Below are 26,766 nucleotides of genomic sequence, written 5' to 3' on the forward strand. Positions count from 1 at the left end.
CTTCGAGAACGATGAGTCTTGGAAAAAGATCAAAGAAAAAATGATCAGTCGTTTCAAGAAATACGATGAAGACCTGTCCATACTTCATCAGCGGAAAGCTTTTCAACTCGCCCATCAGAGTTACGCGAAGTCTTCCCGCAGTAAGCCTATTTTCCAAACGAGACCTCAGAGAAAATATACCACCATTGTAGCATCATATCACTCTTCCGAAAAAACGTCACGCATTCGAACACCGACTGGTAACTTGCACGTCGCAACAGAAAAGGTAAAGCCTCCATATACCGAAAGGAATTTAGACCATTTCGGCAAAAGACTAAACCTAAAGCCGGCTTTCCCAAGAACAATGAAATCGGCATTTTCAACGTGTTCACTGCACCGCAACACTTCACATTTTACTGAACCACCTGAATTCCTTGATGCTTCGTGTCGCACACAAGGCCCAGACGGTTTCGAGCGTGCGACGGAATTCACGCGTGACAAGCTAGTGAATCCTCACAATATCAGCACCTACCCTGACGTTCCGGACCAGGGTCGTTCGACAGACATTGTCAGCCAAACTACGCTGCAAAAAGAAAAACATACGCCATCAGAACCACCTGAAGCCATGTCTGTTGTGCTCTCATCGTCAAGTGACAACACACATGTGAGTCAAAGCACTGCAGGAATTTCGAATCCACCAACGCCGGCGCATTGTCAACTGACAGAAGCACTTACAATCAAGGATGACTCACAACCATCTTGGGAGCGTTCTCATCAACCTGTCACGCTGCTTTCATCGCAGGACAAGCCTAGCAGTACAGTGTCGACTACCGACAATCTACTGATCACATCACCAACTAAAGAAAAGCAGACTCATGTTCCTGAAAGAGGCCCATCTGACGAACTTTCACAAGAAGACGAGCAATTTCAACAAAGGCAACTCCACGAACTCCAAGAACTGCAACGGCTACTCGAACACGAACAACGATCAAGTGAAACCTCCTCACGAGTACACTTGTGGCTGAAAGATCATCAGAGACAGCATCAATTAAAGAAGCAAAGACGAAGTCGATGCCTAAGCCATCTTCGCAGAAAGCAATGTCGACAAAGTTTTCTGCACCAGTTCTCAACGCCGTGTCTACGATTCAACAAACTGAGGGAAGACCACAGAAAGCTACGAAAAAGACGTGCAGTTACCATGTGTAGAATGAAGGAACAAAGGCATCATACCAGCAGCTTCGGTTCTCGCACATGCAGGCTGCAAGCACTCGTTCTGTCTCAGTCACGACACAGAAAGCAGCGTCTACGACGGAGAACTCCGTGCCTACGACATCCGACTCTCAAATTTTACAAGTACTTCGACCCTTGTTCATTGATGACGAGAATCGCTGTGCCATTAGTAATTTCTACGTTCAAGGCGTGCTTCAGTTGGCCAGAACGCAACAGTCAACCTCGCCCACCAGAGTTGTCATAAAATTCATCGGACTGCTCAATCGGCCTTGAAGATTTCGTGAGATTGTGGAACTCCGTCTGGACGTGAAACTGTGAATTTGGGCATTGTTTTGTTCATTCATTTCCTTATTTTGTTATAGTTTGTAACCAGTGCCATCTTTCGGGGGGAGGGGGAATCATGTCAGGTATGAAGCGATGGTTAGGAGAAGTAGATGAGGAAGAAGTGAGAATGGAATAAACATAGCGTATGAGCCAGGCCACGTCTCCCGCATCTAGCGTCACACACACACACACACACACACACACACACACACACACACACACACACACACACACACACACACACACACACACACACACACACACACACACACACACACACACACACACACACACACACACACACACACACACACACACACACACACACACACACACACACACACACACACACACACACACACACACACACACACACATATATATATATATATATATATATATATATATATATATATATATATATATATATATATATATATCGTGATTTAAAAGTTGTATAGTTAGAGGACAGTAAAAGCTTCTTAAAAAATGCAGAATTGTGTGTGTTCTATTGGTTGCGGTTTGTCTGCGGAGCTGATATCTTTTTTTGCACACCTGATAGCCTATCTAGGTAAGTTTTAAGTTTTTGGTTGGTTTTTAAGATTGTTTTTTTAGACAGGTTCTTTAATTTTTAGATTTGAGTGAGCAAGCGAGTTCTATCTGGAGCTTCAACCAGTGTGAAACTAGAGACCTTTGTTTGTATGGAACAGAAATCGACCTTCAGTTACTGCCATGAACTTTCTTTATTAGCGCTGTCCAAATAATGTTCTCATAAAAAGAATACCAAAAAATTTAAACAAAGGGCCATGTTCAATCTCATTATACATAAAGCAAACAGAGATGTTATCATTTCACACTTATTTTTGTTCTTACATAGAATGAATTTTGTATAAAAATGAGTAATTGTAGTTGGCTCAATCTAACCATAAAAGAGAAGTCAGGCACTTGTTTGGCTTCTTCTCTAGATCTCCAAATGGCGGCCAGGATAAAACAAGCTCGTATCGCTTGCATGCCTGGACACAGAGGAAGTTTTTCTTACGTGGATAATATCGTTTACATAAATAATGAAAAAAATAGAAAGCCCTGTATGAAACTCCTCGTTGTAACTGGAATATATCCACGGTTTCAAGGTTGCAAGCATTGTACCCCCCAAAAAATCCCAGCCACATGATTTACCAGCTCTCAACGTCGAAACTGAAAGCACGTTTCTAAGTTCTTTTTAAGGGCAAGGAAAGACTCTCTTTTGTTTTTGACATAAAAAGAACGTGCGAAAAGTACAAGCGAATGTTTCATAATTTTTATGTAGCTAGAATGGTAATAAGTGACATCAATGTCAATTTAGCTGTAGCAAAGTATTACCTCCTCGACGTAGAGTTTCTGTGCGAAAATGGCAGAATGCCGTCTAGAGTGTCCATATGATTGTTATCGCAATAAAATAATGCAAGACCTAGGTCCTATGCTAGGTGCCCCCCAAGTTTTTTACCATGCATATGCGCGCAACTACTAAAATACCGCTTGGGGATGTAGGCATTTGGTGTCTTACCTGCCACGGTATGCCACCGAAGGTGAGCAGAAGCATAGTGTCCACGTAGCTGGGTATCTCGTTCGTGGCCACAGAGCCCAGCAGCTCATCCTTAGGCAGGGACAAGATAGGGTCCATGTGCTTGTTTATAAACATAAACGGCACGCAGATCCACTGCGACGTAAAATCTCTTAGTTAGCCCTCATAGGAATGGGCCTAAATATCGCCATCAATATTAAAAAAACGAAAAGCAACATAACTGTACGGATTATACATGAGCTGCGTACTTGATCATTTGAAAGGTAAATTGGTATACATAGATTGTACACAAGGATGCAGTATGAAAGAACCATGGACAAGGGCAAACTTTCTACTCACTCTATTTTTTTCACCACTCTTCAAAATATGTGCACACACCTTCCACAGTGGTTTAGTGGTTATAGCGCTTAACTGCTGACCCGAAGGTCGCAGGATCAAATCCCTGGCACCGCGGCGTATTTAGATGGAGGCCAAATGCCGGAGCATTTGTGGAAACGCAAAGGAACTCTAGTGCGTACACGTTCAAAATTTCCGAGGCCCTCCTCGACTACGGTGTCACTCATATCACTTCGTGGTTTTGGGACGTAAAACCTCAACAACTATTGTTATATGATAAATATGAATGCATAAACCAACATACAAGAACAAAAGTGGTCACGTTGTCAAAATTAACAAGTCATAGCAATCAACCCCCCCCCCCCCCCCAAAAAAAAAGCTCGTCTTTCTAACGACTAAAGAATTATAAATGTTATTTAATAAGCATTGCCTCTTAAATATGAATAAAAAAGCTTTTATTGGGTCACGATTGGTGGTATCGTTGCACTTCTGCAAAGTAGTAATTCTTCGCCTATGCGAGCCTGACCATATGCAGGCCGATGCGTGTTCCCTTTATTTCTAGTTGAGAGCTAATGTTCCCTTGCACAATAGTTCACGTTACGTCCAGTATGCCGAACGTAGGGATTCCCACATGATAGCGAAGTAGACCCGTTTTAAAATCGAAAAAGTACCTTTCCGGCACGCAGTTAGTGCAACTTTTCACCACTGTAGTTACTTCTGCGAATAGTACATTCAAGGGTAGTTTTCTCGGGCTATGACACGGAAAATGTAGACTTGGCTCTCTTGATATAAGCACTCACAATAATGAAGCCCCAGCACGCGCGGCTACAGGATGTTGCTCCCACCTGAAGCTGCTTCTTTACCGTCAGCTGGGCGAATATGCAGCTCAAGGGAGCGCACTTTTTGAAAAAGTGTCGGTTTTGTAGTCAACGCCTGTCGCGGCAAATTTTTTTATAAGAGAGCGCTTAATTTTTGGCGCAATAACTGGTTTATTTATTTTATTGTGATTGCAACTGCAAGGGTTTTCTCAGCTGCTTTGTGCCATTGCCATCTTGCCCATATACAAAGTAGCTGAAAAAACCCTTGCAGTTATCGCAATAAAATGGCCATTGCCATCTTGCCCATATATTCACGCATTCAGAACGGCCACCGATACCATTACGATGCTTACACCCACTCAAAGCCCTTCTTACAATTCCTGGCATCCAAAATAAGAAAAAGTCTTCGCATCTAGCCCTGAAACAGGCCACATTACTCTTCCTGCAAGAGAAGCACAACGGACGCTTTCACATTTACACGGATGCATCAGTGTCTTCAGTAAGCTCTGCAGGGGTGGTGGTTATTCCCGCGAGGCACACCACAATTAAATTCATGACATCGCATTTGACGTCGTCGACAGCTGCAGAAGTCGCCGCCATACGTGCAGCTCTGGAGTTTATAGTGGAAGAACTTTCGGGAATTTGGTCTATCTTCTCGGACTCGAAGGCAGCTCGTCAATGTCTTATGTCGCCCTTTCGCCATGGACCTAATGGATAGTTAGTAGCTGAAATAAGGCTTCTTCATCACCAAGCAGTCGAGAAACAGAAAAGCATAGTGTATCAGTGGATACCAGGTCATTGCGGTATATATAACAATGACCACGCAGATGAGGCCGCTAGATTTGCACACGATGGTACCCAATACACAGCCATCCCGTTCTCAAGAACCGACGCAGCTTCAAGACTACGTTCGCTTGCACGTGACCTCACACTGGTACAGTGGAACTCAACAGACTTCACAAACGCGCGCCTGCATAACTTGGATCCCGATCTGCAGCTTCGTCTTCCCCCAAGGATATCTCCAGCTGAGGAGACTCTTCTATGAAGCCTGTGGCTTGGAGTGGCCTTCACGAACACACGCATACTCTTATCTCAATGGAATGACCAGCTTTCCTACATGCACTTACTGCAGCTGCGAAGAAACCATCGCGCACCTTCTGTGTGAGTGCATCAATTTCAACGCGCAAAGACAAGAACTCACTGCAGCTCTAGATAGACTGGACGATCGGCCTTTGTCGGAACAAATAATTCTGGGTCATTGGCTGAGCCCATCCTCAGCCCAGAAGGCTTTGAAAGCTTTGCTGCGCTTTGTGTGGACAACTGACCTCAGAGACAGACTTTAGTGTCGTGTACTCCTTGATGTTGCCTTTTCTCTGTCGCAATTTTTTTGTAATTTCACTCTCTTCGCAACATTTCTTTTTAACATCTTTCATTCCCCTCACCTTTTTCCCCAGCACAGGGTAGCCAGCCGGTCTAAGAACTGGCTAACCTCCCTGTCTTTCCGCTTAAACTTTCTTCCTTGCCCATATATATGCCTATATAAAAATAAAAGCCACGAGGAAAAAAATACTATGCAAGGGAATGAACGAGTGACCTCTTGCTCTGCACCGTGGGCGAAGTGATTATAAATGAAAATAAGAGAAAAGTGAGCCCCGTAACTGTCTCTCAGGGGGAGGACACCTCAACAACAGTTCACGAGGGATGGGGGTAGAGAAGAAAATAAAAGAATATTATAAAGGAGATTTATTGAGCAGAAAGGTTGACGCTTGGAAGACTTGGAAGGCGATGCACCAGCCGCAATTTCCGAGCTCGAGCCGCTGCTGCACGCTCGATGCTGCTGCCTCTGCGCAGGAGTACTTGCTCTTCTTTACAATGGCCCCGCGGAGAAAAACAGGAGCCATCCTGGCGACTTAGTCCTGTGCAGGCGGCGTTGAACCGTGGTACTGCTTGAGCCTCAGGACGTGTACAACCTCACGGCTGCGACGTCGCAAGTCTGACGGTGGCGTAAGAGGCTCAATGAGGTAATTTACTGGCGAAGCTTGTTCGAGAATACGATATGGCCCGTCGTACTTTGACAGAAGTTTGGAAGAGAGCCCACGTGTGTGATGCGGCACTGACAGCCACACAAGAGCACCCGGAAGAAAAACGGGAGTTGAGGTCTGGGCATCATGAATTGCTTTTTGCCTGTTTTGGTCATCGCAGGTAAAGCGACGAGCTAACTGGCGACATTCTTCTGCGTGTCTGGCGGCGCCCAAGATCAGTAGGCATACGGACGCATCCGGTAGATAGGGCAGAATGGTGTTAATGGTGTGGGAGGGGTGACGGCCGTAGAGGAGGTAAAAAGGGGAGAAGCCTTTGTCGCTTGCGTTGCCGTATTATAGGCGTATGTAATGAATGGGAGAACTAAGTCCCAGTTAGAGTGATCAGGCGTCACATACATAGATAGCATGTCACCGAGAGTACAATTAAAGCGCTCGGTAGCCCCATTGGTTTGAGGGTTGTAAGCGGTACATGTGCGATATACAATAGCACACTAAGCGAGCAATTTTTCAATGACCTCGGACAAGAAGGCGCGGCCACGGTCACTGAGGAGTTCTTGAGGGACTCCATGACGCAACACAAAATGACGCAGTAGGAAAGTGGCAACCTCCTGTGCTGTAGCCGTTTGAAGAGCAGCGGTCTCAGCATAGCGCATTAGGTGGTCGACAGCAACTATTATTCACCTGTTGCCAGTCAGAGTCAATGGAAGAGGCCCATAAATATCTATTCCGACCCGTTCGAAGGGTCGGGAAGGGCATGGTAAAGGCTGCAGTTCACCGGCGGAGGCATGTGGTGGAGATTTTCGGCGCTGACATTTGGCACAAGAGCGGACGAAGTTGCGGACGAAGTTATACATACCACGCCAGCAGTAACGATGTCGAAGCCTTTAGTAGGTCTTGAAGACTCCTGCGTGGCCACATTGTGGGTCACCATGGAAAGAGGAACAAATCTGCGACCTCAGGGTTCGTGGAACCACGAGCAGCCACTTGCGTCTTTCTGGTGCATAGTTGCGTCGATAGAAAAGCGTGTCACGTATCGAGAAGTGTGGAACTTGGCGCCGGAGCGTTCGCGTCTTTGGGAGTTCAGAAGTGTCGGAGAGATGATTGAGAAGAGACGCAGTCCACGGGTCATTGCGTTGTTCGATAGCAATGGTGTCAAAGTCAAGAGATGACAATGTGGAATCGCAAGTGGAGTCAGCTGTGGCATTCTGGGACAGGGGGAACGGGAAAGGGCGTCGGCGTCAGCATGCTTCCGTCCTGACGATAAACCACGCGTATGTCATAATCTTGAATTTTCAACGCCCAGCGAGCGAGGCGGCCAGGTGGGTCTTTTAACGTCGAAAGCCAGCACCGCGTGCGGTAGTCGGTCACGACGTCAAAAGAACGACCATATAGGTATGGGCGAAACTTTCCAAGGGCCCACACAATGGCCAAGCACTCCTTTTCTGTGACGCTATAGTTGCTCTCAGCCTTGGTAAGTGTGCGACTAGCGTATGCCACGACGTATTCCTGATGCTCCGGTTTACGCTGTGCGAGCACAGCACCCAGGCCTACACCACTAGCGTCGGTGTGGATTTCAGTTGGAGCTTCAGGATCGAAATGGCGTAGAATGGGTGGCGTCGTGAGAAGCCGTCGCAAGGTGGTGAAAGCCTCGTCGCAGGCAGGGGACCACGATAAGACGTCTTTACATTTGCTGAGAAGTTGCGTGAGATTTGATATAATAGACGCGAAATTTTGGACGAATCGCCAGAAATACGAACACAAGCCGATGAAACTTCGAAGTTCTTGGATGGTGGCAGGTTTAGGAAACGCCGTAACAGCTCGCAATTTCTCGGGATCCGGGAGGATGCCTTCCTTGAAAACATTGTGGCCGAAAATGTTCAGTTGACGCATGGCAAATCGACATTTTTTAGGTTTAATTGCAAACCGACGTTAGTCAAGCAAGTAAGGACATGCTGAGGGCGACGTAAGTGGGTGTCAAAGTTAGGGGCGAAGACCACGATATCATCGAGGTAACACAAGCACATTTTCCATTTTAGTCCACGTAGAATGTTGTCCATCATTCGTTCGAACGTTGCAGGTGCATTGCAAAGTCCGAAAGGCATGACGGTGAATTAATATAAGCCGTCTGGCGTGACAAAAGCGGTTTTGGGGCGATCGGCCTCCGCCATAGGCACCTGCCAGTAGCCTGACCGCAAGTCTAACGAAGAAAAGAACTCAGCACCCTGCAAACTGTCCAAAGCATCGTCAATGCGTGGTAGTGGATAGACATCCTTCAGCGTGATCTTGTTCAATCGCCGGAAATCTACACAGAAACGAATAGAACCGTCTTTCTTTTTGACGAGGACCACCGGAGACGCCCATGGGCTCTGTGAAGGTCGAATGACGCCTCTGCGAAGCATGTCGTCTACTTGGTCGGCAATGACGCGGATTTTTGTAGCGGACACACAATATGATCGTTGTCGCAGCGGTGAGTGGGACCCAGTGTCGATGTGGTGTTCTACTGCCAAGGCACTGCCAAGAGATGTTTGTTCAACGTCGAAAGAATGGCGGTAGCACTCAAGAATGGTGAGGAGTTGTGAACGCTGGGAAGATGTCATATCTGCAGCGATGAATGGTTGAAATATGTTTGCCGACGTTGAGTCAGCTGCTGAGACGACAGCCAGTTCACAGATGGAGATAGAAGGCCCCTCATCGGGGACGGATATAATTTTGGTAGAACTGGTTGTCTCGACGTGGCCAAGGCACTCGTGACAAAGTAGGGATAAAGACGACGACTCATGATTATAAATTGGCATTGTGATTGAGCCTACTACAAGGTCGAGAGCAGCAAAAGGCAGGGGGAGGGCTCTTCGGGCGACGAATATTGGAGATGGTGTGAAGAAGACCGTGCCGTCGAATATGGCGCTGCATGAAACTGGCACGAACGCAAAACAGCATGGAGGGATGTAGGTGTCATCGTTAACGACAAGTTTAGCGGCAGACTGGGTGTCGACAGACGCTTGGTCATCCAGTGAGCAAAATCCAACCTCAGCCCTAGCACAGTCGATCACAGCGTTATGACGCGACAAGAAGTCCCATCCCAAGATAATAGTATGGGAGCACGATGAAAGTACCATGAACTTTATCGTATACAGAACGTCCTGAATTGTCACGTGGGCTGTACATACTGCGGACGGTTGAACAGGTTGAGCACTGGCTGTGCGAAGCAATAATCCGGAGAAAGGCGTCGTAACCTTACGAATTGAGTGGCAAAATCCAGCATCTATAACAGAAACAGCTGCACCGGTATCTACAAGAGCAACAGTAGAGATATTTTCGACGAACACATCAATAACATTGGTAGGTGACAAATGAGGACTTGGGCAAACCGAAACTTGCGCAGTTCTCGCCTCAGGAACTGCGTCGTCTAGTTTTCCTCCTCGTTAGGCGCGGGCCGTCGACGCATAGGAGAAGGCGAGCGGCGGCGGGGAGAGGGTGAGCGAAGACGTCCCGACCGAGGGCGGTGGTCGTCCTGGTGGCGGGCTAGCATTGGAGTGGAGGCACCGTATTGCGCGTTGGACTCAAGCGGGAAGAAAGGCTCACGGCGGTTTTCATTGGCGATATGCGTCCGGCGGCGGCAATACCTTGCGACGTGTCCGGGGTATCGACAAGCGTAACATATCGGGCGATTGTCGAGGGTACGCCACGGGTTGGCGGTGTTAGTGCTGGTCCAGTGAACTGGAGCTGGGGGATAGCTCGCGCGAGGCTGGAACGGAGGCACAGGCGCCTTGCGAGTTGGCATGGCTGCAGCCGCGGCGTAGGTGAGAAGAGCAGCCACAACATTATGCTCGCGAGTAGCTGGTAAGGCCTCGGCGACCCCTCCTTGAATAACGCCACGAAGAGACGACGGTAAAGTTGTGGTAGGTTCTGGTGTGAAGGGCACCAAGGAAAGCTGTCGTGCGACTTTTTCGCGGACAAATTCTTTTATTTCGGCTATTGGTGACGCTTGGTCATGAACATTGATCTCACTAGACAGTGATGCTAAATCGTGCGCTGGAGAACGTCTTGTCAGAGCTCGCTGCTTCCACAATTCATCGTAGCTTTGGCAGAGGCTAATTACGACGTTAACAGTGGTCGGGCTTTTCACCAAGATCATTTGAAAAGCGTCGCCGTCAATCCCTTTGAGGGTGTGCTTACATTTTTCAGCTTCCGTCATTGTGGCGTTCACGCGTCTGCACAAATCGACGACATCTTCTATGTAACTAGTGAAGGCTTCACCCGTTTCTTGTGCGCGTGTGCGTAAACATTGCTCGGCACGAAGTTTGCGGACAGCAGGTCGATCGAAGACTGCTACAATCGACGTTTTAAATTGCGGCCAAGTTCGGACGTCTGCCTCTTGGTTTCTAAGCCAAAGGCTGGCTACACCCGTGAGGTAGAACGACACGAGTGTCAACTTGTCCGCGTCCGTCCATCTGTTTAAAGCGCTCAGCCGTTCGAATGTCGAGAGCCAACTTTCAACGTCGTTGTCGTCTGTTCCGCTGAAGATTGGAGGCTCCCACTGAGGGACACTGCCTGGACAGGTGGCCGGAAGAGGTGGAAGCGTCTGCTGATCGGCGTCCGGCATAGCAGAAGGTAGCCGTCGAGAACGGAGTTCCAGGATGGTAGCGGGAAGGCATAGGGGACGGTACCCAGCACCTCCACCAATTATAAAGGAGATTTATTGAGCAGAAAGGTTGATGCTTGGAAGGCTTGGAAGGCGATGCACCAGCCGCAATATCCGAGCTTGAGCCGCTGCTGCACGCTCGATGCTGCTGCCTCTACGCCGGAGTACTTCCTCTTCTTTACAGTATGATTAAAATGTGGAGAGATAGAGAGAGAGGAAGGATAGAGCGAGGCGCAGGGACAGGGAGCGACGGAAGTAAAGAGAAGACAGGAAAGATGGACACGGTTACAGGAGTCCGAGGACGGGGCGCCACTGGTGAGAGCTCTTGTCAGCGACAGGAGATGACGTAAGGCTAATCCAGTCGGCTAGAGCTACGCTGGCGTCGTCGTAGGGGAACCGCGTCAGGAGGTGGCGTAGGACCAACCCAGTCGGCCAGAGCTGCACTGTCGTCGGAGATCGCGAGGGCACAACCGGTCGGCACAGAATCCAGCGAGCGAGTCCCACACCAGAAAGCGGTAACCATTTTGCCAGAACAGCATACATCCTACTACTACCGACGCAGCACAGTCAGAGCTAATGCTGGAAGAGGGTACTTTCTGGAGCCTTCTTTGAACATTCTTTAGGTAACTGCTACAATGACACTTACAAAATACCCACTACGCAATAAATCTTCGAAATTCCTTCGAAGCTTTTTTAAGGGGTTGAAGAATTGAACGACTCACTCATTATACAATTCGCATTCTCTGATGCCTGGTTGTTTCTTTGCTGTTCTAAAACGTTTTATTATTCTTATTAACACGATTCCGTTACCGAAATTTATCTTGCTTAAGGTCAGGTTTAAACGTAGTTTCAAGCACTGGCGTGGCTCCGGGCTAGAATACTGTGCCGGCATGCAGGAGACCCGGGTTTGATCTTATTGTGTCTTTGGTGTTTTGTATACATTATGTTTTCTTTGTTTCGTGCGATAGTGGTTACCGACGCTGGCGGAGGTAGACAACTACTGCACACATGACCCTTGTGATCTCAAAACAACTTTCCCTGTAAAATACGTTAACTGACAGTCACAACAAACAATCGCCAATAACTGTGAATCTGAAGCTAGCTTTACAGGATATGGAGTAACTCAAGGCTTTATTCTTGGACCAGAACTGGTTTTACCTCATTATATTTATATTGTCGATACAGAAAGATGTAAAAAGTACAAAGCTGTATGCGGATGACATAAACGTGTTTTTTTCTGGCTATAATTTGAACGACATTTTCGTGGTTAAAATACGTGGTTAAATACGTGGTTAAAAAACTTGACTTTTGGTTGGATGCTAACGAACTTCAATTCAATACAAGAAAGCACAGTACGTCTTATTGAAAGCTAATGAACGACTTATCAAGAAACCATATACCACTGCCATTTCAAAGAACACTGCTACAGCAGACATCAACCACCAGGTTCCTATAGGGTAATATTTCCCGAGAACCTCTCGAGGAAACCACATGTCGACTCACTAAAGACTAATGTACCTAAAGCGACTGCATTAGTAATAAACTAAGGCCATTTCTACCGTAACAATAAGCGCGAGGTTTACTATGCCCTTATTCAGTCATGTTTAACATACTACTCTCTAGTCTGGTCTACAGCTGCCGAGACGAATTTAAATTAACTTCTTATAGTTGCATAAGTGGGAAATACGAGCACTTGGAAATATCTCACACACTGCGAGCACAACCCCTTATTTCAGCTAATATGATATATTGCCAATAAAGCACGTATATAAACTTGAGTTGACGCTGGAAGTACATCACTAGTATAAAAGTAATGGAACGTTTTTTCCAAAAAAGTATATCAGACGAAGACTACATGATAGTAAAATTTCGGTTATGAACAAACTACGGCTTACCAAATTGGCAAGATTAATACCAGATATCTTAAACAAATATGTAAGTATATAAACTTACTGCTAATAGAATCTTTTAAACTCAATGAAAAAATTAGTAAAATAAATCGTTTTTTCCGAGTTTTAGGTTTTTGTGCTAAGTTATGCATTGCTGTGATTTCGAATGCTGTATAATATATATTGTGCCATTTTTTTAAAACACAGATTATGTCACATGTGTATAGCGCTGTTGGTTGCTTTCCATGTTCTGTAATTTCTTTCTTTTAAAGCGGAAAGAGTTGTTTTCATATTTATTATTTGTATAGGGTTCATAGATTTGTTTTTGCATTAGTGTAATTTGTAAATGAGAGACATTACACTGCTGCAGTTGCTGTCTGGCTGACGTAGTCAAGTCAGGCACCTTTTAGGTTTTTTTTGTGTCTCCGGCAATTTTCGACCATAAGGGGGGCCAGCCGTTTTGACGTGACCTAGATGTGGTCCCGTTTTAACGCGAAATTCCACAGGACAGCCAAGAAGAAGCACCAGAGTGGCGCCTGCATCAATCGATTCAGCTTGGAGAGTGGCATCGACAGAGACCACCCGCAACTTTGTCAGTAGATTTGTCACGCTTCTACTTTCTTTGAAACAGCAAGCCACGCTTGTAGAGTTAGACTTACCGTGGTTCACGAAACTTCGTGTTTTCCCGAGGCCACACGCCTCGGGCCTTGCACCTCGCGCTCGCGCCCGCGCTTTGAAACAAATTTCTGCAATTCATGATCCCCTTGCTTGACCTATTCACGTGCTGATATGAATGGGCGTATGTAGTCAACAACCGAAGCAAATGAAAACACCAGTAAACGAGCTGGAGAGAGGCGAAATGACTGTTGAAACAGCGTTCGACAGAAACATTGGACAAACAATTGAAACTTCGAGTGTTTGGCAGCAGGTAGGAAGGAGGAAAAAAAAAATCGAATCAGGTGGCGCGAACCGGGGTACTACTGAGTCACATAGACACTGAACAACCTGGAAGCCAGTCAGAAAAACACGACGAGCAATACTCACGACAAAATGCTACCGAAGCATCCAAGAAGAAGTAGAGGCCACCATCCCTAGTGGAAGATGACCGAAAGGTTATCTATCTACCACAGCCAGGTTTGCAACCTTCAAAATGGTCAACAGTAGCAATCACGTAAGCATGAGCAAGAGCTAGCAAGAAGGACCCGGAAGAATTCCGGACAAAAGTCACAACTCAAGTGCAATGGAGCCAAAATCTCATCCTAGCAAGCACTCCGGACAACGATGTTGCCTTTGAAGTCCTACCAAACATTAAAACCATACAGCTGGACGAAACCCGCTACAGCCTGATATCACACATCAAAATCCTGGCAGAGTGTCAGTGGGTGTCATACATAGACTAATGCAAGGAACGACAGAGGAACTACTCATGAATATGGTAAAGACAGATGTTTATAAAATCCTCGGCGCAAGAATGTTGGGAAAATCAACCTCCGTCATCATCTATTTTTATGGACCGCATGTTCCGTTCTGTGTAAAAGTGGAGGGAGCCCAAATCAGATGTCGACCATACCAAAAGTCAGTACAGTATTGTAGAAATGTGGAGACCTGGGACACCAGCAGGACATCTGTCCGCCACCAAAATCCAACGTCCGCTACAAGTGCTGCCAGGCGAACCAATCACCTGGACACCAATGCAATATTACATGCAAGATCTACAATCTCCCTCACAAAGCTGCTAGAAAAGACTGCAAGGAAAAGCTCAAACCAGCTCCACCACCTTTCTATATGCGGAATCATCGTTTGCAACAGCAGCAGCAACAGAAGCCAAGGCTTATTCGGTCCGCCGACTTAAACACAGACTTCCCACACGTTCTTTCGGGATCTGCGAGTGATAATGTATCTTGCAAATAAAAAAAAGGTCACCATCGAAAAAGAGGTTCCACTCTCAATCTAAGTCAAGATAGAGGTCAACGTCAAGGAAAGCAGTGGGTTATGCAGGAACTGTTAAACACAGTTCTAGCTCTTCATTCGAGAGACCTGTAACACAAGTGTCCGAGGAACACGAGATTGAAAGGCTCCGCAACAAACTTTAAAACTTGAAGCAAGTGAGCCATGAATTACTGAGAAGATGAAATGATCAACTGACTCTCACAAAGCAACTCGAAAATATAGAAGAACGATTCGATGAAGAACAGGAAGCCAAGCTCCCAGCATACGTCACAAATATCCTGTAGCAGCGGGAACAGCAAGCCACGACTACTGTGAACCAACTTAAAGTAACACTTGACGATCTTATTTCCCCTTTAGACAAAATCTTTGCCAAAAATGAAACATGAACACTTGTACTGGAGAAGGCATCCGAGCCAAACAGAAAGAAGCCAAAGTACCCAATCAGAGAAGCATGCATATTCGACACGATGGATGATCAAGATGAATAGCACATCCAAGGATAGTACACGCGACAAGCAAGCATTACTCATGATATGGCAATGGAATTGTGGATCTATGTAATCCAAAGGGGGAAAGCCTATTACATCTAGCTATTCAAGAAAGTCCCGACGTCACTGCCCTGCAAGAAGCCCAATCAGACAATACATCAAGATCAGATAATACAAAATATATATAGCGGAGGGAAGGACCCACACGGCGGTCCCAGTACAGAAACCACTTATCGAAAAACCGCATCACATTGTCAATCTAATCTAACACACCATTGTGGAAAATCTTCCTGCCAAGAAAACGGATTGGAGCATTTCATCTTAAACATTGATAGTCCACCTAGAGAATATCTTTCAAGGTTCGATGTACTTCTGAGAGAAAGTATGCAAAAGGACACAAGCTCGTGGTGGTAGGTGATTTAACGCCACCATACTGCTTGGGGTTATTACAAAACAGACAGGAAAGGAACTACTGTCTATGACACTGTGCAACCCCATCAGTTAACTTAGTGGACGGATCCGCACTCCCCTACGGGAATAGGGAACAGTATATCAAGAGACACAAACCTGGGTATAACGTTCACAGCGGAAATGTCCCAAGTCGAATGAACTAGACTAGAAGAAACTCTGTGAAGTGACCACGACTTGGTACAAACGGAAATAACCCACGAAAAGGCACCCCTTAAGATTGGCAAGGTGATGATCACTGGCTAGACCACTTTCCATAAAGATCTCACACAAAGTATTGAATACACTGACAAGTGGACGAGACTTATAAGAGAAAAAACCGAAAAGTACACGAAAGAAATTCAACTGACAATAAGCAAACCAGCAGTTGACCCCCACCTTATCCACCAGTGAAAAGCCCATAGAAGCCTTATCCGTCGATGGAAAAAACAGAAGCAGAACAGGGTCTTAAAAAAAGGATTGCGGAACTGACCAGGCAAGCCGACAAATACGCTGATGAGTCCGCACGGTAAAACTGGATCCAGATGTGTGACAACCTCCACGGAACTTTAGGTACCCACGAAACCAGGAACATCATCAAGTCGGTCTTGAGCACCACAGAATAAAAAAGAACTCTACAAAGAATCTGACAAAATTTATGCACAACTGCGGGAGCTTGGAAGATGAAATTCTGTCAGAATAGCAGAAAAAGCGCACAGTAGGTACACAAGCTGCAGTAGTTCCTGTTTTGGACCTCGAATATATAGGAAAGCAAAATGAAGAACCCTTTCGGCCATTCTCACTGGAATAAATGCAAGGGAAATGGCAAAACTAACTCGAAAGACAACCCCAATTAAACACCGCATCAACAACAAGTAACCCCACAGCAAAAAATGAGGAAGATTACCTCTTAAAAGCTATAAATAGCAGCTGAGAAAGTGGGATCGTTCCAGCAATCTAGAAACATGCTGAGATCATCATGTTTTCTAAGCCAAAGAAACCACTGGGAATAGAAAATATGCGGCCAACATTCCTGACAGCCTGCACCGGTGAGCTGTATGAACATATGGTCCTAAAAAGACGAACTCCATACTTAAAAGAAACCGATACTTGCCAGAGACGATGTATAGATTCCTCCACCATTTGTCAGTGCAAGGCATCCTGTTGCAACTGAAGGAGGACGTCATCGATCACCTAAGCAAGCACAATAAAAGCGCTGTCTTGGCATTGGACGTGAGAAGAGCGTTTTATAGTGTTTCTCACAGCGCAGTACTGAGGAATCTCCAGGACACGCACTGTAGCGAAGAACGTACCGCTACGTACAAAACTTTCTTACCGGCAGAACAGCAACAGTGCGCCTTGGCACTCTGAAATCAGATTAGTTTGAAATGGCATAGCGAAAAAACCCCTCAAGCCTCCGTCATCTCGCCACTCTTTCTTAAAATTGCCATGATGAAACTGCCGAATATATTGAAAGGAATACAGGGGATAAGCCACGCCATCTAGGCAGTTGATCGAACCATTCGGACTACCGGTGACTCTTCAGGAGCACTGCGGGATGCACTCCAAAAGGCAATGGGCCACATTGAAAATTAATCAAATGCTTGTGGGCTCACATGTGCGCCATAAAAATAGGAGCTTATTCTATTGAAAGCCTGAACTAGGGGGAGGCCGCCAAGAGGTGAAATCTCAGAACCAAAGCTTTGGTTGAATGAAGTGCGAATTCCTAAAGTGGAATCGTTTACAGTCCTGGGTCTAGCCATCCACAAAGATGGATCGGGTGCAGCCGCATTACCGAAGCTTTAAGCAACCGTAAAGCAAGTTGCACACTTCATACTACGGGTGTCAAGCAAAAGAAGCAGCTTGAAAGAACACGGTACCATCAAATTGATCTAAGCACTCATCATGAGGAGAATTACTTATGGAACACCTTACTTGGATCTCAAGAATTCTGAAATTCAAAACTGAATACCCTTATACGAAAGGCCATCTAAACAGCCATAGGATTCTTTGAACGTGCTTCCACGCAGCGACTACTACGCTTAGGCCTTCACAACACCTGGGAGGACCTCGTCGAAGCACACAAAGTAAATCAACTCTAACCGCTTAGACTAACTGAAACTAGGTGAGCAACACTTCAAAAATTGGGTTATTTTGAAGCAATGCAACAATGTGATGAGAAAAAAAAATAATTCAGAAATAATTAGACAGTACATCTCAGTAGCCCGCATCCCACGGGATACGCATCCCACCTATGATTTTGAAAAAAGAAAATGCTGAATAAAGAAGCTCCGACAAGATTACAGTTACAATCCGCCCACAATATAATACACTGACGCAGAGAAGCATCCAGGAATCTCAGCTCATGCTGGCAGCGTAGTCGATAGCGATGGGAAAAAGAGAAGTGAAGCTGGCATATTCACTACAGAAATCGACACGGCAGAAGAAACAGCGATAGCGCTAGCAGTCTCAACCTGTACTGACAGCAGTAATACTAATCGATTCGCAAGCAGCTTGTCGAATTTTTCGGTAAGATAGAATTTCAAAGCAAGCCTTAGAAATTCTCGCCATTGCAGCGAAGACGAATCTACCTGACACGTACAACGTTCGGACTCCAGGTCACGAGTCCCTGATGGAAATTGAGGCAGCCAATGCTTTAACCCGAGCTCATGTTCACCGGGCCATCCCACAGGACGCAGTAATGATGAAAGAAGATGTACCTAAAAAGTACAACGACACATTGCAGCACTACAGACTAAGCAGAAGAATTTATCCGCCAGCTCACACTGCCTGACTCAGGAAGAGGCAGTAGAGCTTAGGAAGCTGCAAACTAACTCCTACGTTCACGGTACGCTGCTTTATCACAACTCACCAACCAAATACTCGTACAACTACAAGCACTGTGATGTCCCGGAAGCCGTATTCCATATGGTATAGGGATGCAGACAAAGCCCGGTAGCCGCTACACTAACCGAAGAACAGTGGGAGGCCAAGTTATCAGACCAAAAAATCAGCGCAGCGTGGTTCAACGGGCGCGAGAGATGGCGAAGGCCCGCGCCTACCTGGAATAAGGAGACCGCCCACCTTGGGTGCACAATGCATTTGCTCAAATAAAAGTTTATTCCCTCTTTCTCAGGAGGCAATTGTGAATTGTGTTTAATTAGGTCTCAATGAATATCTCAGTAAAATGGAGAAAATCTGGGTATATAAAAAAGCATTTAGCTGTGTTGATAGTGCGTTTGTTCAGCTTCCCTTTCGTATAAAGGTACTCAGTTTTTGAATTTCAGATATCTTGAGATCCAAGTAAAGGATCTCAAGATTAGTAAGGGGTCCATAAGTAATTCTGCTGATGATGAGTGTTTAGATCGATTTGATGGTGTTTTTCTTCCAAGCCGTTTTTTTTGTTTGACACCCATCGTATCAAGTGAGCAACTTGCGTTTCAGTAATGCGGTAATGCGGCTTCGGTAATGCGGCTGCAGCCGATCCATCTTTGTGTACGTATACGCACACCGTTTGCGAAAGTTTAGAGGCGAATTGACATGTGGCATAGCCGGCATATATTCATGTATTCATTCCATGGGATTGAATGCAGGATTTTTCTGCCCTGTTCTCTGCTCGTATAAAAACAGGAAAAACGCACCTAAACAGTTATTTCAGACTGATGAGTGCGGTGAGTTGGGCGGGTTGGTAAAAAAGCATAACTTTGAATTCTTCACACGAAAAATACGGAGACAAAAGGTATTTCGCTTATGGTGTCTACGTCTGTTCCTTTTGTCTCCGTATTTTTTTTCGCTAAGAATTTGAAGTTATTTCAGATTTCATCTTCACATTAGTGGTGCCAAGCTTGAAAGAAGAGCGGATCTCGGTTTCCTTCCTTGTTGCTCGGTATTTTCATCGTTTATTTTTTCTCACTTTGTCTTTGTTACCTTTCTTTATTTATGTATCTATATTTATCGCTTCCTCTTTCTATTTTTCTCGCTCTTTCTTCATTTTGCGCTCATTCTCTCTCTGTATTTTGGTCTCCCTATGTTTTCGCATTTTGATCTTTTATTTCTTTACTTTATTCCCTCATTTCTCTCTATTTCACTCTTTCTTTCTATCGATTTCGAATGCGAAACATTTTCCGCGTATTGCTAGCATTTTTGGCGTCTATCTATCTATCTATCTATCTATCTATCTATCTATCTATCTATCTATCTATCTATCTATCTATCTATCTATCTATCTATCTATCTATCTATCTATCTATCTATCTATCTATCTATCTATCTATCTATCTATCTATCTATCTATCTATCTATCTATCTATCTATCTATCTATCTATCTATCTATCTATCTATCTATCTATCTATCTATCTATCTATCTATCTATCTATCTATCTATCTATCTATCTATCTATCTATCTATCTATCTATCTATCTATCTATCTATCTATCTATCTATCTATCTATCTATCTATCTATCTATCTATCTATCTATCTATCTATCTATCTATCTATCTATCTATCTATCTATCTATCCCTCTGTCTGTCTGTCTGTCTGTCTGTCTGAGTACAGAATGTTGCGCGATAACGCTCAGGACATCCTCTTCGCCGTTATTTCGACGGTGCATTTCTTAATTGTTTTCATTGTATGACCTATCATCGTTCGCTAATGAAAGCATGCGGAAGTTTATTCTTGAACGAGACCTTAAGCTGATATTGTCTCCAATACTCAGCATTCATTATACTTTAAGAAAGCATTTGTATCATACAGGTGCCTTAACACAATTTTTTGTTGCACTCGAATAACAGACATCACATAAAATAGTGTTTCGTTCATTACCAACTTCTCTTTCCTGTACTTCACAATTGCTGAAGACATGTTGTAAATGACTAAATTGATGTTTTTATAATAGCTCGCCGCATAACAAAATGGTACCTTGTACGGAAACAAACAAAACCTTCCATACAGCAAGTGAGCATGCTATATTCAAGTAAAGCTGACGCCAGTCGCCTGCAACATGTGCAACACAAAATGCTGAGCTAGCAAATGACGCAATGAGTTAATTTTTAAAGTGTTAATCTTTCTGATGAAGTTGGTAATGTAGTTATAACAAAAAGATATTTTTTCACGAAAAAGGACCTATTACTGCATGCATGTCTGTTTATTAATCGCGTACTGCACGAGTGTAGTCCTCGTTTAAGAATTTGAAAAGTGAGGCCATCCCGTACAGAGTTGAATCCGAGCTGCCCTTGGAGGGCGACAATTATTACATATACAATAAGCCATCTTATAGAGAAAAATGTTTGCACTAAGAAAGATGATTCATTTGCGGTGTGTTGGGCATCAGGAACTGTTCACCCGTGCTCGAGAACTTATCAGCTATGAATAAATGGGTCGCTGTTTGCATGGAGGAATAAGAACCGCATTTCCTGCTACTATCGACAAAATACTCACTGCTGCGCTATCAGGCGTACTATACTTACGAGTCCGATGAACATGAATGACAGCTGCACAACGTCGGTGTAGGCGATCGAGTAGACGCCGCCAGTGACAGTGTACAGCACGGCCACGGCTGCTGACACGCCCACGGACACACGGGTATCTAGCCCTGTAACCACACTCACTGTGGTGCCTGCGAAACACGGTCATAAAATCATTCGTATGTAATTACAATGAAAGACTACATTAGGCCGAAACGAAGATGCAATCGATATGTGTTTCTTGTTTAGTTGCAAAAGCATCTGGCCGCAACGCCAACATCATGCATGCGTGAAAACCATTTCAGGAGGAACCGGTATACATACCAAAGCAACGATAGAGCGTGCGTACGCATGCCACTTGGGGTACAATATACAAAACTTCTCTCATAGAGAGTTTTATTGTAGGTTACCTCTCTCCACCGCGACTCTGAGTTCTTGCGTTCGTTTGCACTATTCTTGTTCATTGTTTGTTAGCTAAAAGCCCCCAAGGAGAGTTAAAAAAAGGTAAGAGCTTTGAGGCCCGGCAGTAAAATTCAAATATACTCTAAGTTTACGTAGAATCACTGTGATACATTTTGAGGCAGTTGCGTATTATGCAACTTTGCTAAGAAAACATGACACTTGGGCTTTCCTTTACGCTTGCACACGCGAAAAACTTGATAAGTATATTTAAAACAGGGTTATAGCCTAGACGGATCTAATAATATAACGTGTTCTTAAGTATTAATGTACTATAGTGGAAGTAAATTGTCACTAGGTTAGCACGAAATGACTTCATCTATAGCTGATATCTACAGTGTAAGTAGCCTAGGGGGTTAAATCGACTTTTCTTGGCTTTTGTGGAAAGTCTTTCAATCTTGCCGACGTCTTAAAGTGCTCATCTAATTGAAAAGAAAAAAAAACGCTCAGACTTTCCATGTGAAACCCCGAATCGATTCTTCTACGCACGGTGGTGGGAGACTTTGGATTTATTATGAACACCCGGTGGAATGAATGGTTACACAAGTCGTTTTGAATTTCCTTCCCGTGAAAATGAGGCCACGTTACCGGAATTCTAACAAGCAACCCCCCTGTTTAGCTTTCCTGTTTTTGAAACCCTCTATAAACAAACGTTTTTTTTATTGTGTACTTTGCTGCCCCCGTTGTTACTTTATCGTAACATGCTCTGTGGTTGCCTTATGGCCTATGTGCGTTCAAAAGGGCTTCAAGTGTGTTTTAGCTTCAAACGCCTAACCTGTCTCCATTTTCTTGCTCGTTGTCGCCGAACTAATTCACAATGCAATATTCATGTATGGGCCATTAGTCCATCAGTAGGTGCTGCCACGTACAGCTACGAGGATGCTGCTCGCGCTGCGAGGCCTCAGCGACAGCTACCGACAAATGTCACTAGTCGAATGACATAGGCATCCAACTACTGCGGCTTGTAGTAGGACAATGCCAGCAGTATAAAGGATGACAAGGAGTCTAATGCTTGCCGTACGCACCAAGTGCACCTAGGATGGACCCGCACCAGCAGACTTCTCCAATGAGCGCAGGCAGGAACAGTAGACTGGCCATGGTGACACCGAACGTCTCCTGCAGGGGGTCCATCATGGTCACGTAGCCCGCCCGCCACATGGGGCCGGCGATGATCAGGCCACCTGCACTGCCGTGTAGCTCTGTAGAACAGTTCTTACTGGCCTGGTACATTTACCCTAGAAGTGTGGATGTACTTTGAAGTATATGTGATGTATACGTGTACATTTAGTGATGCAGGAAAGTAGATTGCGTCGTCCAGTATTAAATTGGATTGTACAAAGCCAAAAACGATGACAGCATTAAAGCGAAATGACTAACTTGATTGATCCCGTTTAAACGGAAGGCGGGTATCCCTCACACTCCTATTCAATGTGAAGCATTTATTAGCGCACTTCGGCGACTCTGAGCGTATCTATCTATCTATCTATCTATCTATCTATCTATCTATCTATCTATCTATCTATCTATCTATCTATCTATCTATCTATCTATCTATCTATCTATCTATCTATCTATCTATCTATCTATCTATCTATCTATCTATCTATCTATCTATCTATCTATCTATCTATCTATCTATCTATCTATCTATCTATCTATCTATCTATCTATCTATCTATCTATCTATCTATCTATCTATCTATCTATCTATCTATCTATCTATCTATCTATCTATCTATCTATCTATCTATCTATCTATCTATCTATCTATCTAGCCACCTACAACTTTTCGCTCTCCTGGCCGTTTCGATAATGGTATCGATACCAAAGTTGGTACAACATAACATGATTGTATGACGAGCATAGTTGACTAGTCATAACATGAAAATCATGACATGTATGTCATGGATGCTATATTTCACATGTCATGGTTTTGCTGCTCTTGTGGTGGTTTCGTTCACATGGCATATTGCATATCTGGTATGGTATGACATGACTGCATGGCGAACACAAGTGACAGGCCCTAACGTGGAAATCATGACATGCTTGTCATGTAAGTCATGACTACACGCCACACTCATCGTGCGCTCGCGATCGTTTTGCTAGCTTCACATATACCATGTTTGGTATTTCGGGACGTGAATGAATGACGAAGGTATATGACAGGTGCAAATATGATAATCATGAGATACGTGTCTTGTAAGCACATGACTATATGCCACGCTCATGATGGGCTCGCGGCCCTTTTGGTAACTTCACATATATCAAATTTGGTGTTACGTGACACAAACGGACAATAAAGGTAAATGACACGTTCAAACATTGTAATCATGACATGCGTGTCATGTAGAACATGACAACAGGCTACGCTCATAGTGAGCTCGCGGTAGTTTTGCTAGCTTCCCATGTACTAAATTTGGTATCACGTAACGTAATAGACAATGAAAGTAAATGACACATCTAAAGATGATAACTACGACTTGGAAGTCACGTACGGAATGATTTACGTGCACTCGTAACGTTGTGCTGATGTTAAAATGACATAACAACCTTCCTCATTCGTGCTTCACATATAAATTCCCAGTGTACGTGTGATCTGTCAATTTTTTAATATGTGTAGCAAAGCATTACATCAGTTCATCTTCGTGCCACCCCTGCCACCTCCCAGTGCTTCCATATTTATTTGTCATTTATTTGTTAGCGCGGTTGATAAACAACGACCACAGAAACCAATCGCTTGCGTTCCCATATTCTCTAGTGCCCACGTTTGCACGCCTTGACTTTTTTTATTATGCAGCCTTGAGAGATGGTGAGGGGCAGACTTAATAGCGTATAAATATTGTTTTTGCCAGAGCGTCAAACACCTCCCCCTTCTGTGCTTAGATGAAGAAAAAATAACAAACCTCGGAAGTTACGCTGTGTCAGATAACCGGCTAAACCAAAATTATGAATTCGCCATTGAATACTAAGCTAATAAAAATAAAAGTAAAAAAAGCGTCCAAAAAATGCGCACAAATTTGATTTTTACGAGCTCTGCAGCCAATGCACAGTCCTGGAACTTGTAATATTAGTTTATTTCATGATAGTTTATTCGGCACCGCGTCCAAATGACGCTGTCGCATAATATAGGGTTTAATTTTACAGAAGACACATGCATGTTCCTATCACGTGTATGCACCATGTTCCAGAGAAAAAGTTATTGAATGTCCATACACAAGCGTGAGTCAAGAGTAGAGGCTAAAAACTCAAGAAACTCAAAAATCAACTCGACAACATCTAAGTACTTCTATTAGTTGTACATGCAAAAGCATTATGCAATAGGTGACCGGTAATATGGGCAATCGCAGAGAACTGTGGGATACGACGGCTTCCGGTTCGACGCACCCGCGGACATTTTCGCACCGCTCCGTTGAAAAAAAAAAAACACCTCTCCGTGCGATGTCAGTGCTTTAGAAGTTGTTTTTTTGTTTTTGCTAACTGTGATTGTGACAATGACAAGCTGCGAAAGCCATACACGGTAAGCAAACGTTTTTATCGCACTAAGATGATCTGCAATGCATTTATGCTGCTCGGGGGTGCTTTCAGTTTGGCTAGCGGATCAGTCGATACAGAAAACAGTTTTCATTGTCTGATACATTACTACAGATAAAAAATCACTATTTTAAACATCTCAGGGGATGGGGATGACTGTAGCAGTGTGCTAAGAGTTAATTTCGGGATCGCTGCTTCGGCCGACATCGTCGGTCGATCGGCATGAAGCGCAGCACCCTGTTGAGAAACGGCGGACCGATCCCACCGAAGCCACCACTGTTGCGAAAGACGGCGACGCCAACACGGCCCCGGAGGCGCCACTGCTTTCAACTCCGCCGGGAAGGTCACCAGCCGTTTGGTAGCGTATGTTTATCAGCTCGCGACTGCTTCTGCGCAGAGCTGATAAGACGAGCGGACGAGACGACGGTGAGTTAAACAAGGTTTATGTACAGCATATTTACAGAGGCGTTACAATTTCGGCACTGGGGCCGACAGAGACTCGAAGAGCCGAACTCTCCTCTCTAACACATAGGTCAGCCTTTCGCCTAAGACCGCTGACTCACACACATGTCGGCACTCCCACACGGGGACGCCTCTCACATAGGACCGCCGATCGCGACGCGCCGCAGGGCTTCTTTTATTTACACCGGGTCCAACCAAAATGTCCAATCAGAAGCGCCGCTGGTCGTCCGGGCAGATTCCGCCAATGGGGGTCGCCGCGCCATGCGTCAGACCACCCGACACGCGGCCGCCGGCTCGCTGTCACGTGCGCCGCTGACTCACTGCACCTGGGCCAGAGGGGCGCCGCGCGTGTTCACGCCGTCGAGGTGATCGCGCCAGGCAGACTGCGGGCTGGCCTTGACCCAGATTGCCTTTTTCCGAGGCACGGACGTTTGACGAGGACTCGCTGGCATAACAGCACCCCCGCTGCCAGACAATGCACCGGAAAGACGAGCTGCTTCCACGGGGCTCGGATGTCAGGTGCGCTCGTTCGCCAGGTCCCTCCAGGTTCGCCTCCAGGGCCATGGGGAGAATACAGCTCCAGACTGTTCCGGGAACACATCCCAATTTTGACGACGGATCCCAGCTCCACTGGCTTGTCGCCACAACTTGTCGATGGTTCTGCAACTTGCTAAGAACGGTTCGACAACAGACAACACACGACACACGCAAGTGCCTTCGGTCACCCGACAGAACACCAGACAAAGTATAATACAACATATACCTATCTACGTGTTTATCGGAATTTTGTTCCCTCTACATCAAGAGGCACATGTGGGACAAAAGACTCTTAAAATGACAACTCAATTTTTTTTCCCACGTGCAACAACGTAACGAATTAGAATACCACAAAGTTGGCCCCTTGAGATCACTCTGAACGAGAGCGCTCAGCCCAGGTCGTGATGAGGTAAAACTTTTGCCCCGAATCGCCAGCGAGAAACCGAAAGGTTGAGAAGTTACTAGCTGGAACTCACTGCTCAATGCACCTGCCTTAGCGTTTACCTTTCCTTTATTTTTTTTTTTTGATAGCGAACGTCAAAGTTGCGCTGTGGAGCAACATGCTCCACTTCAGTAACCGGCCACTTTTAGGCGACGATACCT

The 26,766-nt window shown here is 45.1% G+C and overlaps 1 protein-coding gene across 1 annotated transcript in view; it reads right to left on the reverse strand.

Moving 5' to 3' along the window:
* The window catches only part of LOC119161315 (high-affinity choline transporter 1), a 137,337-nt gene that overhangs the window by 39,793 nt on the left and 70,778 nt on the right, over positions 1–26,766 (reverse strand). The window contains exons 4-6 of the mRNA XM_037413721.2: positions 22,659–22,814; positions 21,178–21,326; positions 3,077–3,229 (exon numbers count right to left, since the gene is read on the reverse strand). Coding sequence (XP_037269618.2) covers positions 3,077–3,229; positions 21,178–21,326; positions 22,659–22,814 — 458 coding nt within the window. The remainder of the gene's footprint in view (positions 1–3,076; positions 3,230–21,177; positions 21,327–22,658; positions 22,815–26,766) is intronic.

Source organism: Rhipicephalus microplus, chromosome X (genome assembly GCF_043290135.1).
Source record: "Rhipicephalus microplus isolate Deutch F79 chromosome X, USDA_Rmic, whole genome shotgun sequence".
NCBI lineage: Eukaryota > Metazoa > Arthropoda > Arachnida > Ixodida > Ixodidae > Rhipicephalus > Rhipicephalus microplus.